Here is a 19,254-nt window from a genome sequence, read left to right on the forward strand (position 1 = left end):
ATAAAAATGGAATGTATAAATGAATTTTGTGTTAAAATGTCTTGAGGGAATTTCACCTCAGGGAATGAGATAAAGATGAATGTGAATGATAAAGATTATCAAAGAGAATACTCATAAAATCATAAACTACTGCATGACAGTTTGCTAGTCATTTTTGTTCCTTTTGCTTACCAGTTTAAATCCTTTGGAACTGGATGCATAAATTTCCAGCCAGGTGGTGGTTTTTCCCAGGTTACTCCAATAAGGAAAGTTTTTTTAGTTTATTAATTCATTCATTTATTTGCAAGACGCTGAAAACGTGAGCTGCAGAAATAACAACTGCAGTGGGCAAGCAAAGGGTGACAACGAAGGCAATTTCTGATCTGCAAATCTAAATCAGAGATTCCTAGAACATTTCTGTACAACTTTTGGTTGCCAAATAAAAACTTTCTGTCAGCTTCTCCCATTAGGGGTCGCCACAGCAGACCAGCCGCATGTTTGATTTGGCCCATTTATCCGGGGTTGGGACCGGCACTAAGGCTTGTGCAACCCTAATGGCTGGGGTTGGTTCCCTGACCAGGGATCGAACCCGGGCCGCAGTGGTGAGCGCGCCACATCCTAACCACTAGACCACCAGGGAACCTGTTTGGTTGCCAAATATGAACAGATATATTTTATATTTAAAAGTCTGTTTTGTTTTTTTTCACCAAAAACATGCAGGCAATAATTCAAGTCAATTGTATTCAGCAAATATTTGCATAGAAATCTAAAATGTTATCCCTGACATATGGAGCATTTACACAAGAAATAGCTCCTTAGAGATCCTGAGTTTGTGTAAATTCATCCACAAAATGACTTGCGAATGTAAATCTTCATTAATTAGTTTTAAATCATAAAAATAGCAAAAAATAACTGTGAAATTAATAAAATATACCATTTTCAGCAGTTTGTGTTTCTTCCACAAACTGTTACCAGAAAGTTGGAAGCACACAGTTGTTTGGAGGCAGTAGAACTTTTTTAAAACCTGAACTAGGAGACTCAAACCTTTTCTAATATGAAAATGCCCCGTGCACAAAGCTAGCTCAAAGAAGATAGGTTTCACATGGGTTGGTGTGGAAGTCCTTGAGTGGCCTGCTAGATCTGACCTCAAACCTACTGAACACCTTTGGGATGAATTGGAATGCTGACTGCACCCCAGGCCTGACGCCTTTGTGACTGAATGAGCATGAGAATCTTTTGTTCAGGTGTCCACAAACATTTGTCCATATATTGTACAGATATCATGTTTACATTTGTTTGTTTGTCTGTTTCAATTACAAACATATGTAATGAATTAGTAAAATTTTAAACAATATACTAAACAAATTCATATTAATTTAATTAATTATTTAATTAGGGGAAAAGTAATGTCACCCCAAACAGGATGAAGATGCATGTTCTACGGTAGCATCAGCTGCCTCATTAACTTGATTGGTAATTTCAGCAGATTTACCACTATAATTACAATAAAAAAATAATACAGCACAACGCAACATTACCGTAACCGCAAACTTTTTAGTATTGTTATTTTCTGATTTCCAATTTAATATCTAAATTATGACACCAATATAGAACCAAAACTGTGATATCTAAATATATCTAAAAAATAATGCTGCACGTTTTGTTCTGTTGTTTGCATTACAACATATTTCTGGTATAAATATTCTTTTCTACACATCTGCACATAGACTTGGGGATGTGTCCTGATGGATAATGAGAACGTTCTGATCTCACACTCTGATATCGAGGACACAACTGGTGGTAGAGTTTAGCTCTCTACGTTGTCTTTCATGACGAGTTTAAAGCATTTATTGCCAGTTGTTTATCCGGATTTGTTTTTGTGTTGTTGCTAGTGGGCGACGTCTTTTGGGGTTTCTTAACAGGCGGTGGTGAGCAGACCTGAAAGCTGCCTACTGTTGTTTACTACATTACCCAAAATCCCAAAGGAGGCTGTTGCCACGCTTTCAGAAAACATCAGATGGGCTGAGACTTGCATCGTGGAGAGGGATGGGGCGGGTTGTGAGGGATGAGGTTCAGAGGAGATGTAATGCTTTATATTCACACTTAGACAAAAGGATTGTTCTGTATAGTTCCACTGCAGATCATGTAGAGGGATGGATATTTCCTCTGAGTTCTCATAAACCGGTCCATTAGTTCATAGCATTACTCATTGCATTGGATATATGCAGTGAAAGCAGGATAACTGATACGTATGCAGTATCCAATTTCTTCTGAAAGCTCTTTCTTAATGGCAGTGTGTTTGACTTCAAGACTTTATTGCAATGACAGTTCAAACTGAGAGGGATTATTTGTACAGGAATACAATCAACCTGCAATATAAAGTCACACCATCAACAACAATTGAATAGAAACAGAATCGAATCTTCCAGGATGTGTAGTTACTGAAAAGTAAGAAATAATGTGGTGTTGTAATGGAGTCCAACACAAGTCAAAATTCCTTCTACCACAATATTGAATATTTCTTATTAATAAAGAAGAATTTTACTTTTCTTACAACGCAGCAATTTAATAACAATTAAATTCATGATGTAATTTCCATGTTGTATTTTTATATCCTTTTCAAATTAGTGTCTATGAAAGTTAAAAGCTATTAGAACTTACATTATAGCAGCTTGTCATGTTACTGAGAAACCAGAAAAGGTGCCTTGGGAGACACAACTTTACTTCTGACTGTTACAAAATACTGATACTGGAAACTCCTTCCACTTTTAATAAATACTTAATAGCATAATTTCCGGACTATTAAGCCCACCCAAATACAAGCTGCACTCACTGAATTTGACAACGATTTTTATATTGAACATAACTAACACTGAAAGTCTGCACTAAAACTAATGAACTTTACACAGGCTTTAACAAAAGACAGTGTCTGTTACACGGCTTGTATCTAAACAGTAGCCTACCAAGAAAGTCATTGTTCACTGTCTTCCTTATTCAACAATTTCTCTCGGGAGTTTATCTTTTGGCATCGTCGTGCGTTTAAAAATCACCATCGGTGAATCTTTTCTCTCGATGCCGTGCAGCTCAGAACACAGGTGAAGTGTGTTTTCATGCCCGGTTGTTTTCAGCGTGACGAATGATTCGCATTTCCTGTAGACAGTCCAAGTGAGCGTCAGGTCAAACGTCAGAGGAACATCATCCATATTTATGATGTGGTGCGGCCCGATTCAGTGGGAGCGCGTCTGATTTAATATAAAGAGTTTCATTGGTTCACCTGAACCCGTTCTGTAATTTCATTGGTCTACTGTTATGGGGCTCCGTTTTTTGGCTTGGAGTTTGTGAAACTAAGTAGCGGCTTATAATCCGGATATATAGTCATGTACTTAATTCTTACTATAATAATGCTAATATTTTAAAACTGTTTTCTTATTAGTATGAGTGCATAAACTGTTACTATCAAAACAATAACATATAACAACATGTATATTAGAACCTAATCCTACATAGAATAAATCGAAACCAATACGAATGCAGAACTTAACAGCACTTTGGTAGACGCAGGATAACGTGATTTATTACGATTTTATGAAGCTCATGCTGTCTGCTTTTGTTTACCTCAAATGATTGCACTTTAATTAGAAGCTATTAATGAGCAGTCAAAACTCAGATGCTTTTCAGAACGAAAGCTATACATCATGGCCTTATCACGTGGGTACAGAGGCACTGATTAATATCTGCCAATTTATTTGTAGGCAGGTAGTTAGTAAATAATGCAACTGAGTCAGGAATCTTATTGTGAAAACAAATCCAAGATACAACATCACAACAACCAGAGAGCAGTAGTTTTTAGTTTCTTCCATATTTCTTTTTAGCCTATATACAAAGCCACACACCATTATATTTAATTTAGAATATTTATATTTAATTTAGCATATTTCTAAATTAAATTTCAACATATTTACCGACTTGCATGTGAGTTAAATATGCTGGAAAGTGTTTGTCCAGATTTTTCCAGATATCCACATCAGCTAGACCTTTTTTTAAATACAGCACAGCTGCAGTGGCTGAGCTGCGTTACTGGAAGATTTAGAAGATGATGCCATGTGATGTCTTTGACACACACCCTCAAAAAATAAAAGCAAACATAAAGGCGGTGTCAATAATCAAACTCTTGGCAGATGATGGAGAAAAAAAATTCACATTCTTTGGAGCAAAAAAGAAGAATCACCAATTTTGTGTTAGCCACTAGGAAGGAGGAAAAGAGGAAGAACAAGGAGGAGGTTTATGGATGTGGTGAGGGAAGACATGCAGGTAGTTGGTTTGAAAGAGGCAGATGTAGAGGACGTGGGGGGGTGTATGGAGACAGATGATTCGCTGTGGCGCCCCCTAATGGGAGCAGAAGAAGAAGAAGAAAATTTCTAATCGATGCATTATGTACCATATGTTTTTCTTTGACCTGTACAGTGTTTCATAACTATTGCACCAAAAATATTGGTAATTATAAATTACTTAATTTAATTAAAATGCTAAATACACTTGTGATTAGATGCCAGCTTCTCATTATTGTCTTCGCACACATGCTCTGGTAGTGACAAAAATTAGAACCTGAGCCTAATCTAATTAGAGCAAAGAAAATTGGATCAATCCTAGAAATTGTATGCTTTTACTTAGTACTTCGTACCAGTATTTCGTCTACAGTATTATGACTTACTGACTGTATTTATGATTTTCCTGTTGTTTTTTCCTCACAAATCACGTGACATTGTTTTGAACAAGCATTTGATTTCAGACAATAGAAATGGCAATGCCTAAATCAAAATTTCTAGAGGTAACATCATTCACTCGCTAACAAATCTCTTTCACTAAATGGGTCATTTGTCTTTGTTGTCATTTGGCTGCAAGGTGAAACAGTGTTTATTTCAATGGTGGCCCTTTTGCGCATCATCAACCCTGCTTCTTCTTCCTTTACATTATTGCTATACGGGATAATAAAAGATGCAGATTTAAAATATTTCATATTGACAGTTTCATGCCGTGGACCGGCTGACTTTGTCTTATATAATATAAAAACCTTATGTCACCCACAGAGTAAGTAGGAGTACATGTAGGCTGCTTTAAAGGGATGGTTTTAGTTTCCAGAACAAACTAAAACTGCTTTGAGACAACATCTATTGTAAAAAAGTGCTTTATACTGTACAAATAACATTGAATTGAAATTGAATTGAACAAACAAAGCTATTATTATTAATCATATTATTTTAGCTTTCAGAAATTTTTATAAGGTAGGGCTACTCATAAAGTTCAATTATTCACTGCTTTATCCAGAGAGCACGACTGAGCAGAATCATTTCCCCTCTTTGCACAAAGAAATGGTTGCGGTTTTATGTGTCCTGCCCCCCCAAAAAAAGTAAACAAAGACTGGCCAGACTATCCAAGTGCACTGAAGGTAAAGACTGCAATTTGAAATCATAAATGTTTTTTTAAAGGATCAGCAGAGCAGAGCTTTTAAATGGAGCTCAGATATCTGTCTGGTCTATAAAGAGATAATGAGTTAATAGCACCTGGCTGTCTGGTTGTCATGCATATTTCATCTGGAGCCTACTTGGTTTACATGCCACTGAGGTTGTGCGAACAGTTCGAGCTCTTTAAATTCTGTATTTGACTTTTGTATTCAATCTCTCATTGCAAATGCATCTATTTGTTACCTGGATAATAATCTATAGTGAGAACTTAATCAGAGTTTCAAAACAATTAAATAATTTGAGTTTAACTGTAACAAATTATAAAAAACATTCTTTTTTTAATGTGAAATAAACATCAATTAACTCTCAGCATAAAAGATAGATACAGATACTGTATCTGCTTCTTCTATTTTTTTCTTTTGCTATCAACACCACAGATTGTTCATTTTCAAATCACTCTTTTACATCTGCCTCTTTCAAACCAACCACCTGAATGTCTTATCTCACCACATCCATAAACCTCCTCCTTAGCCTTCCTCTTTTCCTCCTTCCTGGCTGCTCCATCCTCAGCATTCTTCTATCAATATGTCCCTCATCTGCACATGACCAAACCATCTTAATCCATCCTCGTCACTTGCAAAGAAAATCCATCATTCCACCTCCTGTCTTTTTGTCAAGGACATTCAGATATTGTATATGTAGTTGAAATTGCAATTAAGGCCCCAACCCAAGCCTTTTTAAATATATATGTAACTTTAAATCCAACCAGGTGTGTAATTGCATTTATTTAAGTTTGAGGAGTCAAAAGAAAATGTTGAAATAACACAATCATAATATTATATAGACATTAAGTAAGAATAATGCCAAATCATATACTGTAGCATGTATAGTGTTGAACAGTCAGATATTCTGGTTAAATAAAGTACTTTATACTGTAGGTGCTGAAGGGTCCCCTGGTGGTCTAGTGGTTAGGATGTGGCGCTCTCACCGCTGAGGCCCGGGTTCGATCCCTGGTCAGGGAACCAACCCCAGACACTCTTAGTGCCGGTCCCAAGCCCGGATAAATGGGGAGGGTTGCGTTAGGAAGGGCATCCAGTGTAAAACATGTGCCAAATCAAACATGCGGATGATCCGCTGTGGCGACCCCTAATGGGAGAAGTCGAAAGAAAGTTTATACTGTAGGCGATGAAATGCTTGCAGTGAGTTTGAAACTGAAAACATTTGCACCGTGCCTTTCAAAGCCTCCTCCTCTCATGAGGGCAACATAGTAAGCTTATCAGAGCTCTTAAACCAATTTTTAGAGTTTGGTTCTTTTAGATGAATCTAAAGGGAATCGGGCCTGATTGACCAGTGATCTTTAGATGAGATGGCTACCATTTCAGTAGCATTCTGTTGTTTGGTTCTTCACGGTTCAGTGATTTCCGAGCCTGTGTATTTCCCCGCCTGTCACATCTGTTTACAACTGAACAGGTTTGATGATTCCACCAGACTGGACCCTTTGCTTTCTTCCTCTCTAAAAGCCACTCTGTCTTACATAAGCTAAAGGTTCTAGAGGGATCAAAGTTAATTGAACAGAAGCATTATCTGCCTAGGTGCTTTAGACACTTTCTGAACTTTTTTTTAAGGGTGGTCTGTCATTACAAAGTGTTCATGGTAGTTCAACATGAATTGTTGTGGCGTGTTATTTTGTGCTAAACATACTGATAACTCGGTCTGTGCATCCAGAGTGCTTTGTGTACTCTATTTATAACTGGTGTTGGCGATTCTTTTTTGCTAGATTTGTTTAGCACTTTTTCAAAATACAGCCTTTCAAAATATCGGGCATCTTTTTGAGATTTTAGCAACTGTCCTGCACTCAATATGGCTCTCCAGTTCACATGACAGCTGCAAGTTTTACGGGTTGAAAAAGCATGTGCTTAAAAGCCTGGCCAATGAAATCACTATTCATCAAAATGGCCAAGTCACCATTGTTGAGTGGAGGATAAAGTACACAAACCATGTACTTGAGTTATAGAAATTAAAGAAATACACTTGGTAAATTATTACTCCAGTAAAATGTAAAAGTGCGCCCTTTAAACTTTCATTCGAGTAATAATACACAAGTATTTAAGTAATAATGCAAAAGTATACGAGGTGGTAGCTTAGTGGTTAAGACACATGTTTAAATCCTACCACCAAGCTGCCCCTGCTGGGCCCTTGAGCCAGGCCATTAACCTCTCCCTGCTCAGTTGTAAGTCACTCTGGATAAGAGCGTCTGCCAAGTGCTGTAAATGTACAAAGTACTGATTTATTATGGCTATAATGTTCCTATGATTTTTTCGTCTGATACTCTTGCTTATTCAGTTTACTCAGTTTATTAAAATCTAAGACTCTAACATTACTCTCAGAACCCCAATCTATTAATAGAATGGTATTGATGAGTCAAACACTGATTGATATCTATTAAAATTATCATGAGCCCAAAACCTTTTTTACAACCACTTAAAAAAAACCTAATGCAAATTAGGCCACCGGTGTTGTGGCAAGTTAGAGTTAAAAGTTCCTTCAATCATTTACTACTCTCAAAATGTTATACTTGCCTTTGAGCTGTATGTTCGTAGATACAACATCAAAAACAACTTCAAAACAAAGTGGCTTGCTGCGTTCTTGACCACTTAAGTTTTTATCCATTCATAAATGAAAAGGAACGTCTGATTTCGCAAAATGTAGTAAAAAATGAAATGTATTGAAGTTCAAGTAAAAGTCTCTTCAGTAAAGTACAGATACACAAAAACGAGCTACGTAAGTACAGTAATAAATTACATTTACTTTGTTACTGTCTACCTCTGCCATTGTTCATAACAATTACACCTTCATTGCAATTCTTTCCAGTAGGCAAGTCAAAACCATTCTCAATCAGAATCAAGTTTATTGGCCAAGTGTGTTGACACACACAAGGAATTTGGTTCCAGCTGTTAGTGACTCTCAAAGTACAGACATAAATAAAGCACATTCAGCTTGGACTATACAAGACAAAACAGACAAGACAAGACAAAAACAGACAATGTGAGACAATGTAGACAGTATGAGTATTAAATAGGGATACAGATTATATGACAGATCAGTAATGTACATAAAGTGCGAGAGTTCATGGTAGTGTAAATGACAGTATTGTTTGTCAGGTATGATAAAGAGTTTACTTTAGAACTTTGTACAATATACAGCAGCAATAGTGTGTGTAACATGTACGGATAATGTGATGACTGACAGTTCTGAAAACTTATTACTGATCACCCTTGCTCATAACAATAATCCACATTATTTCCAACTACAAATAAATGAAAGAAATCCACTTTATTCCCAATCAACAACAAAAAAAAAAAGCCAAATTCATTTCAAGCATTTTGCATATAACTCTAATATTTAATGAATATGCAAGAGATATCTGCTGATTTTGCCAAGTATCAACACAAACAAATCACATTTTTTTCTCTGCAGGCTTGTATGGTCATAACAGCTTCCCCAACGCCTGTGAGCATAAGTACTGTGGTCTGGGGAAGCACTGTGTGGTGGACCATACAACCGGTCAGGGAGAGTGCCAGTGTCTGGAGCACTGCAAGCCGCACTACAAACCTGTATGTGGATCTAATGGGAAACTCTACCAGAACCATTGTGAGCTGCACAGAGCCTCGTGTCTGGCCCGTCAAAGAATCACCATTGTACACAGTGAAGAATGCTTCTACAAAGGTAAGGAAGAAAAGTCCATATGCAAATCAAAGTGTGTATGTAATTAGTGTGTAGAGTTCTTTAAAGTGTTGGTTGTCAATGTATAGGTCAATCATGTTCAAATCACAGATACAGCTGGCAGATTTCAGGATGTTCTCGACTAACAGTAATCAAGCTGTGAATAAAAGAAATTTTGAAGAAAGAAGTCGAGGATGAGTATAACGTGGGAGGAGGTGGAAAGATCACGTATTGAAAGCGTCTTATTGCCGTAATCCTCTCAATCTGCCTCTTCTGTCACGCTCATTCACGCTTTGCCAAATCACATTTGATCTGTTTCACAGTGTGGATGACATCTGTTCTGCTCATTAGGCCAGCTATAACAGATTTGAATTATTCATCATCTTCCAAGAGTTTGTTTTAGCTGTAGACATTACACAGCACTATGCCGGTACACAGTATTTACTTGGATTTGTCTCAAAACAGTGATCACTTTTCTCTAGGTAAATTTCTTTCCTGTTTCTTTCTTTCAACAGCAATTGTAAACAACGATTAGAAACGACCCACACTAATTGTGCAAAAGGGTAACATAGGAAACTCAAGTTGCTGTTGCTAAGTTCTGGGAAACAGACAAAAATACAGACCAAAACAAATATGAGGACTTTCTAACAGTAATATACTTTTGACAAGTTCATTAATTAATCGTTTTTCTTTTGGCGCAATAGCTGACGCTCTGGGTCACTGATTAGAAGGTTGAGGGTTAAAGATTCACCACAGCCAAGCTGTTAGTGTTGGGTTCTTTGAGCAAGCCATTGAACCATATCTGCTCATGGGGCATTGTATCATAACTGACCGTGCACCTAACCCTAACCTCCTAATTAGCTGAAATATACAAAGGAAAGAATTTCACTATAAAATGTCATAATATATTGAGCAAATAATAAACTCTTCATCTTTTACTTTCTAACCTTGCCTCAAAAGCTTTATTAGCCATTTTTAGAAAATCAGCAGTAAAAACTGCCTTAATTTGACAGTCTCTTGGTGCTCATAGTTTGTTGCTTTTGTAGGTGTAGAAGCAATGTATTGTATTCCTCTAGACATTATTAACATAATAAACATTTTTTTTTTATTCATTTATGATTTCGTTCTTTATACTAGATTCAGTGGCAGATTTGCAAAGCAAGATAACTTTAGCTAACTCACCAAAACATTGGTTAATACATTTATTGTATGTTAAACTGTAAATGAAAACTGATTACAGGAAAGGACTCGTGAGTCGGAAAGTGAAAAAAACGCTCCATATGATTGGTCAGAGGCATTATTCGAGCCAGTTGTTTGGACCATATTGTTTGGAACACATTTTGCTGAATGTAAAGCATACGTACAGTTTATTGACAAGTTGTCTGTATCTTGCTAAAGTGAACATAGCGGGAGCTAAGTGTGATGTTCTCAGTCATGACTGTCACATTTTGATCAGATTGTTGGCATAGCAAAATAGAATAAGCCTCGATATATCAATTTAATGAATGTCTTAATTGAAAAAGAGGCAAGCGCTTATTGATGAAATTTGCCATACTTTTAAAATAGAGGTATATACACAGACCAGACATAACATTAACAACACAATGTTAAGTCAGTGGTCATAATGTTCTGCATGATCAGTGGCCATAAATGTATGGCAGGTTGGTGCATATTTTTTTTCTTGCTAGGATGCACTTTTTTTTGCAGTGAAAAAAGACAATAAAGGCAATAAATTTGACCCATAGACGTTTTCTCAGGCTATTGCTTCCTAGACACAATCTACATTTCTATTATTTATTTCATAATTGACATCTACGAGCGATTTCACTGTGGCAGATGAGGGCAGAATTGTAGCAGGTTGCTCAGAGTTCAGAGTGCCAAGTGTTCTGAGAAAATGGCTGTTTGTGCTTGAGCCTAGCTTTGATGGAAACATCAAGAGGCAGCCTTTTTATCTATACACTATCCCTCTTATCTCTCTGAGAAGCTGAAGAAATATAGAGGCAGGGTTGGGGGTGGCTCAGGCTATGGATGGGTTTGTAGGGCTATAAATCTGAATGGGAAGCAGTGCATGATTCCAAAAAAAAACTTCTTTCCAATCGCTCTCATTTGATTAAAAGATTGGTTATAATGTGTGCAGGTTTATAGAAGACTGGAAATTAAGTGGCACACGAAGTCACGTGTGTTTTGCTTTTGCAGAATATTTGTTGCACTTAAGTGACTAAATAGTGAGAATTATGTGCAGCACAATAGTAAAAAAACAACTTATGCAGAACCGGCCAGTTTTTTTTTTCTTTCGGGTTCTTTTTATACGTTCCATCTGTCTTCGGTCATTTTTTAATTGCACTCATTGTTGGCGAATATCGAGCATCATTCAATATATATACACTGTATAAATCAGAGCAATCTGGACTGCTGCTTTATTTTTTATTAAAAAAATTATTCTGCAGTAATTACTATGACCTGACAAAGCAAAAGTAGCACCCGCAATACAGTGTTTAAACCCTGCACCATATGTAGATGTGCTAAATGCCAGATGATCGTGTTGGAAATGGTATCTTGGAGCTCCTAAAGGAAAATTGTTGCACATATTTGTAACTTGCCAGATAAAAAGCGTAGACTGTTGCCCATGGGGATGCAGGCTTTGGCATTAGCATTAGCGTTTGGATAAAATAAAGGTACAAGCTGTTACGCTGGCAAAGTGAACTGTAAACACAATATTAGCTAAAATGTGTTCTTGGCAAGCACATGAGTCCTGAGCGATTTCTGAAGATGTTAAAAGCAAACTATCTGGGGACAAATCGCTACTGTAGTGATTGGAATCCAATAATATTGCTGATAATAATAATATTAATTATAGTAATCATGCTAAACATGTGTGGTGGTCTATAAAAATGTTGATCATATTCTGACATTTTTCTACTGATAAGTGCAATCCTTTACGTAGTTCATTCAGACGTACAATGCTAGAAATTTGTAATTGAGAAAAGGATTACATTCTGATTTCTTTTAAACAAACTCTGCTTATTTTGATATCTCTAACGGGAAAAATGTCCAATCATTACCATCATCATCATTTCCTAAAGCGAATGATCTGATCATGCTACCATCATCTAATTTTGTTAAAAAGCTCAATTTTTTAGGCTAGAAAATGCTTATTTATATCTTATATTATAATACTTATAACTCTTAATAATGCTTATCTGAATCATTTTTGCAGTAAATTAAGCATTTTCTAGCCGAAACTATTTTTCAGAAGAGCTGTAATGCTGTTCTTGGGTATGCAGTACATTCATTTCATCTTTATCATTAGTACTTCACACATTTAATTCATCATCATCTTTATCATTCAAGTTGTATCTTCACTGGTGAGTACCCATGTGGAATTTATTTATGTGAAAATTACGTAGGTTTAAGAATATTGAAAGTGTTTAAGAGCAGAGGAAAGGTTTATGAGTGTCGGGAAGGTTTATAAAGCCTTAAGATATACAGGTATTCTGAATACTGTACTCATCTTAGGTTGCCACTTCACGGATTTTCGTCCTATCCCGGGGGGGTCTGGAACGTAACCGAGCGTTACCGAACGATAGGCGAGGGATTACTGTATTTGTGATTGTTCAGTGAATGTGGCTCTTTACACTACAATGCCAAGGTTGAATGTAGACTAAATAAAAACATTTCTACATTGTTTTAGTTGTTTCACAGAATGTAGCCATAAGAACAGGCTGTAGCAGCACATGTAACAGGTTTTTTCAGACCCCTTTATACACTTTATAGAAAACAGTGTCTTTTAATTTACATTTTCCCTTCACTTGGAGTTGGAACCTCAAACTTGTTCCAGCATGACAATGCACCTGTACACACAGCTAGATTTATGAATACTCAAGTGAAGTGAAGTTTCGAGTGAAAGATCTTAACTGGCCTTCTATAGAGCTCTGACTTCAACTAACCCCCTAATAAACACTTTCAGGATGAATTGAAACACTGACTGCATCCCAGACCTCCTCACCACAACACACACACTTTACTGTACTCAAACTGTACACAAACATTATTTATATAGTGTGAGGGCAAGAATAACAGAATTTTAAAGAAATTATCAATTAGCATAGTATAGCTAAAATAGCATTTTTCTTAAATGTATTAATAATAATAATAATAATAATAATAATAATAATAATAATAATAATAATAATAATACATAATTAATTAGCAGGCAACTATTTTATTTTATTTTATTTATTTATTTTACAGAAAATGTCAATGTTGTTACTTTCAAAGTTTACAGCTACAAACATTTGATGATGAGTTGATGCATTTTGTTCAACCTAAACGTGTGTTGAATTTTACAACACACATTTGAATCATTATCATCATTAATTTACTTTTACATTCAGGAATATTATAGAAGTGAATTTCCGTGTTTCTGCAGTTCATTATATAATTCTTGCTCATTTCTGACCCATTATTTGTTGGTAAAAAAAAACATTGAAAGCTTCTTATTTGGCCATTTCATGCATGGTTCCTTTTTTTTTTGTTTTTTGCCCAGTAGAGTGCTAAGTCCAAATTTTGAAGTGCATTTTCTCAATTTCATACTTTGATTGCATCATACGTGCTTACCACAAGGGGAAAAAACATACTTCTAATCTACACACTTTGTGGAAATTTCTACTGGATTTCCTTTGAACCCTGTTCAGAAGGAGACCACAAGGAACAATAACATTAACAGTTGTTTTAAAGCAAAATTCTTCTTTTCAGTGGAGACGTTCTCCTGTCTCACTGCAGCACTGTCATGCTTTCCACACTTTCCTAAAGCGCCGACTTTCCTTTAATGTAATTTATAGTCAAATGAAAGTTCTTTTATCCCGAAGGAGAAGACTTTGCTTACGGCTTTTTCTTTGATATATCTTTGACTTATGCTGTAAGCTGAATTTTAAACCTTGTAAAAAAACAAACTCTGTAATAGGCACTTGACTGTCATTCAGCATACAGTGGAGCAGCTCATTTTGACTGGTTTCAGACTTACTGTACTTTTGTTCAGCAGTGTTTGCCACTGCTGGTGTGTTTCCTGTCACTGGCACATGGAAGAGCTAGTATCATAACCCAGGGTTGACAGATTTCAAAAAATGTCCAACTACATCTCGAAATCCACACAAAAGACTTAAATAATTGGGCAATGGAAAAGGGGGTGGATTTTTTTCTTTCTTATTTTTCTCAGCCTTTAGCATGGGAATTGTGATGTCCATGCATTTCTGACGTCCTGTCATTATTCAGTCCGTAATACCCCTTTCCCACTAGCTGTTTTTTGCAAACCATCCCAAATTGCAATAAACAACAAACCTGGCAACCCTGATGTATACAATGTACCTGACTACTACTACTTCTTCACTGAAAAGGAGAAGTTGTTTGTTCACAGCTTAAGTGTGAAGCTGCATGATTCCTGTCCCAATGGCCCTATATTAACACTTGTTGCACTTCAGTTTGTGACCACTAGGTGTAACAACAAATCAATGGATTTAAATTGTATAGTAAGAGAGCTACTACACATCTACAAAAAGAGGGCGAATCAATCGAATTTCTGCTTATATTTGACAAATTTGAGTGGGACATAGCAGTTGGCACATGTAAGCAACCATCTTGTGTCCAGAGAAGCTGAAGATCTACCAAAAAAAGTTAAATAAGTAAAAATAATCATAATACAAAATAGATTCAATTATTAATACTATATGATATATGTTAAAAAATGTGAATAGGGCTCAAGTCCTACATTTTGCCTAGAACTAGAAATCACTACAGCCTGAAAAACTTTAGTGAAGTAGCAATGTTTATATCCAATAACAAAGTGACAATCTGAATTTTTATATAGAATTCAATTTTGTTTTTTGGATAAACAAGCATCGGATGTCTGATGCTCCAGCTCCTTCATGGATAAGCTACACTAGTGGGTTAGCTAAATATAATGATTAACATGGGATAAATAAACTGTATTTCAATTAATATGATTGAAATAATTCTTTGGGTAGTCTGTATCAGTGCGTTGAAAGTCATCTAGGCATGAACATCCTTGGAGTTTTTGGTTGCTTTTTAAGTGACACCTTCATTGCTTACACCTGGACAGCATAGAGTGTTTATGTAGCTCCTTATGGTTTGTGATTAGAACTTCACACCTCTAATTAAGCACCTTTAACTCCTGTGAGAGTGAGAGAGAGAGAGAGAGAGAGAGAGAGAGAGAGAGAGAGAGAAAGAGAGCGAAAAAGAGAATTAGTGCTGCATTGGTTTTGTTGGGTTTCGATGTTCTGATTCTACACATCATTGTAAGTACGTTTTAAAAGTGAAACTAATCCCATCCAAGTAGGGCTTAAAAGAACGTCCTGATAACAGCTGAAGACAAGCTGAAACTCTTTAAGGCACTAGGATAGACCAATGTGGTCTCAGTCTGAGAATGGATGAAAATGAGAAGAATAAAGAAGGATGGCACTCTTATTGCAAGCAAAGCATTAGATAATTGACGGATGATGGAAAGACTCTTTTCCATTTTAAATCTCTGCCTTTTAATAACCACCTCATGGCTTTGACATCAGATGAACATGGGTATATTAGTCAGTGGATTGCTCTGAAATGAAGTGAAATTTCTTCAAATCTTATCAAACTGATACCAGCCACATATTCAGCCGCTTAGAGGGAAAAAGCAGTGACCCATTCTAAACAGAAATTGGTGTCATGAGAGAAACTAAGAACGGTCTAATCAATCATTTTATTTGGATTTTCCTTGAGAAACAGTCAAAATTGATTCACTAAAATGATACGCTCACTAGAGATATGCCCAGATAGAAAATTTCACATTAGGGGGAGGATAGTAAAGTGTAGTGTAAAGCAGTTGCTATTCTTCCCTTGAGAAGAAGCCTTTTCATTTTGCACACTGACAGTATGAATAAGCCTGAATTAGATTCTGCTCCATTAGTAAATTCCCTAAGATTGAAAGAATCAGTATGCATTTTTTTCTGTAACAGAAAAACATTAAAGCTGAATGAGGTATGCTGCCATTAACTATGGTGATATTAAAAATAGTCCATTAAGGTAAAAAAAAGGACAGTCGCATGCACTTTACAGCACAGTGAAATTCTTTCTCCATATATCCCAGCGATGTTAGGAAGCCGGGGTCAGAGTGCAGGGTCAGACATGATACAGCGCCCCTTAGAGCACAGAGGGTTAAGGGCCTGCTCAAGGGCCCTCAAGAGTGTCTTCTTGGCGATACTGGGACTTAAACCACCAACCTTCTAAACAGTAACCCAGAGCCTTCGCCATATAGAGGCTGTATGTTTGTATGTATGTATATGGACTAAAGTTTGTAAGGATGAGGAGGTGCACTCAGCATTCCAATTCCTCCCAAGATCTTCCACTCTAAATCCACATAAACTAGATTGGGCCTTATATTCAGGGGCATGGTCATGCTGGAACAGGTTTGGGTCTCCAAGTTCAAATAAAAGGACAATTTTAATGCTACTGTATTCAAAGACCTATACAATTGTATGCCTCCAGCTTTGTGGTATCAGTTTGAGGGAGAACCAAATGTGGCTGAAAAAGTCGGGTGTCCCGATAATTGTATTAATTTATTGCGTTAATATTTATTTGTTTGTTCTGATTGCTTTAAAAAAGTCAAGCTCCTATTAATGCCACATTCATAAGGAAAGGCTTCAAGTGCATCATCATCATCATCATCATCATCATCATCATCATCATCATTACTAACCACTTTATACAAACACTTATAACCCTCTCAATCATGCAAATTAAGCAGTCAGTTAACCATGTGGCGTGTTGCAGCAGAACTATCTATACATAACGCAGCTACAGGTAAAGAGCTTCACTTAATGTTCACATCCTACATCAGAACAGGGAAAATGAGATCCGATCAGTAGCAGTGTTGCCGGTAGAGAACGAGTCGGTTTGAGTATTTTAGGAACTGCTGATCTTCTATGATTTCATTCATGACAGTCTCTAGTGTTCACATACTGTACAGTGGTGTGACAAACAATAGAATAATCCAGTGGTGGTTCTGTGGGTGGAAACTCCTTGTTGAGAATGGAATAGGACTGAAATGGTTTAGAGCTGACAGGAAGTTTATAGTGACTCATAACCACTCTGTACAAAGGTGTTGAGCAGAAAAGCATGAATGGTTGATTAGATCGTTGCATGATTATACAGTGGAATCGCTCCAGCAGTGGAGAGCAAGCGTAAATAATTTTTTTCATAATTTTATATAAGGTAAGTACAGATTTTTAAAAAGCAGACTTAAGTTACATGGATTTAATGAGTTACAGTTATTGCACTACATTTATGAAATTTCTCTCATTCTAAAAATAAATAAATAAATAAATAAATAAATAAATAAATAAATAAATAAATAAATAAATAAATAAACAGGTCTTTGTGGTGGTTTTACAGTTGGATGTACAATGCTACGGCTAGATATGAGGTATGAGGGATAAAAAATTCAATTATTTGTTGACACCCTACAATTATGAAAAAGTAGCTCCTGTATTAAGCCTTAGAGGCTGCGTAATAAGTTGTGTGCTGACCTTTCGGTTTGTTTTCGCCACTTACTGCTGCACACGGATTTTCAAATGGAATGCTCTCATGCATATTGACTGTGACTCTTTTATTCCGGCAAACATGTACACACGCATGTGAAGCTGATCCAATTAAGCATTAACATTTTTTCATTTACATTTTTTCTTTGAAACAAATCGGACGGAATACGAATGCGACGAAGACCAGGGAGGCTTTAATCTCTGCTCGGTCGTAAAGAACCGGTGTGGTCCTCCATCGTTCTCCTGATGGTGACAGGACGGTAAACAGCCCGAGGCTGTAAGTGCTGCTTCGAAACAGGCAGATTTAAGACTAAGCTCGGAATCTATTTGCAGCGGGTCTTTTTTAAACCACTGCCTGCCAGCTTTTCTCCTTTTAACGGTTGAGTTTGCATTGTAGAGTGGCGTGTTTTATGGGGTTTTCCCACTGGACTGTCATGTTGTTTAATCAGCCTTAATAAAAAAGTAAATGGGAGAAGTTAAAATATATGGACAGGATGTGTATATATATCTGGCAGTGACCTAGGACAGAAATAAATTGTATTAAGATGGACTTGGAAGAGTTGAACACTGGTAAAGGGTTAGGTACTAATGTGAGAATAGATGTGGGAATATGAGTTAGAGGAAGGTGTTAAAAAGATTGCTCTAGTGATATTTTAGACTTTTTTGGCTTAGCTACGGCATGTATACTGTATATGGACTTTACTATAGAGACAAAGGTTTGTGGACAACTGATTATTAGATTTACATTTGCTTATTGAAAATCCCTGTCCACATTTAGTCCCCATTCGCTGTCAGAATAACCTCCACTCCTCTGGGAAGATTTTGGTGTGCGCTTGTGGAGATTTGTGTTAGACTCTTTCAGCTACAAGGGTATTAGTAAAGTCAGTAACTGATGTAGGTGAGGCGAGGAGGCCTGGGGTGCAGTCGGTGTTTGCATTCATTCCAAAGGGTTTCAACAGGGTTGAGATCAGAGCTCTATAGCAGAAGATCTTCCACTCCAAACAGTGTTCAAATTGAGTCAAGTTTTATGTGGGGTCCCCAGTTGTTCTGTAATCCATATAACTTCTAATAAAATAATCTTTGGGACCCTCTAATTTCATTTTTTACTTGTCATTTGGGTCCCTAATGCTTTATGGTGGGCCCCGGATCCCCCCCGGCCCCCCTCAATTCGAGCACTGACTCCAACCCATGTTCAGCTTCATAGAGCTGGCTTTGTTCACAGGAGCATTGTCATGCTGAATCAGGTTTAAGTCTCCTAGTTCGAATAAAGAAAAAATTAAAGGCTTTTTTTTGGTTTATGGTACTTGTTTTATTTTTTCCTTAATGTTTGAGATGCCTGACTTAATTGTTATTTTGCCGCTATAAGATTGTATGTGCATTATGTATTTGAAAAAAGAAAAAAGGTTTGGATATTTTTTTGCAGTCGAGAGAGTGTGTTCTTGTATTCGTTTGTTGCTTGAACTAAAAAAAAAAAAAAAGATTTTTCTTTTTGTAAAAATTAT

General features: G+C 36.6%; 1 protein-coding gene across 4 annotated transcripts in view; it reads left to right on the forward strand.

Annotated features, from left to right (window-relative positions):
- Positions 1-19,254, forward strand: part of fstl5 (follistatin-like 5) — a 144,384-nt gene that overhangs the window by 42,791 nt on the left and 82,339 nt on the right. For all 4 annotated transcript variants that reach the window (XM_046850423.1, XM_046850425.1, XM_046850424.1 and 1 more), the window contains exon 4: positions 8,919-9,167. In XM_046850423.1, the coding sequence (XP_046706379.1) occupies positions 8,919-9,167 (249 nt within the window). The remainder of the gene's footprint in view (positions 1-8,918; positions 9,168-19,254) is intronic.

This window comes from Silurus meridionalis, chromosome 5 (genome assembly GCF_014805685.1).
Source record: "Silurus meridionalis isolate SWU-2019-XX chromosome 5, ASM1480568v1, whole genome shotgun sequence".
NCBI lineage: Eukaryota > Metazoa > Chordata > Actinopteri > Siluriformes > Siluridae > Silurus > Silurus meridionalis.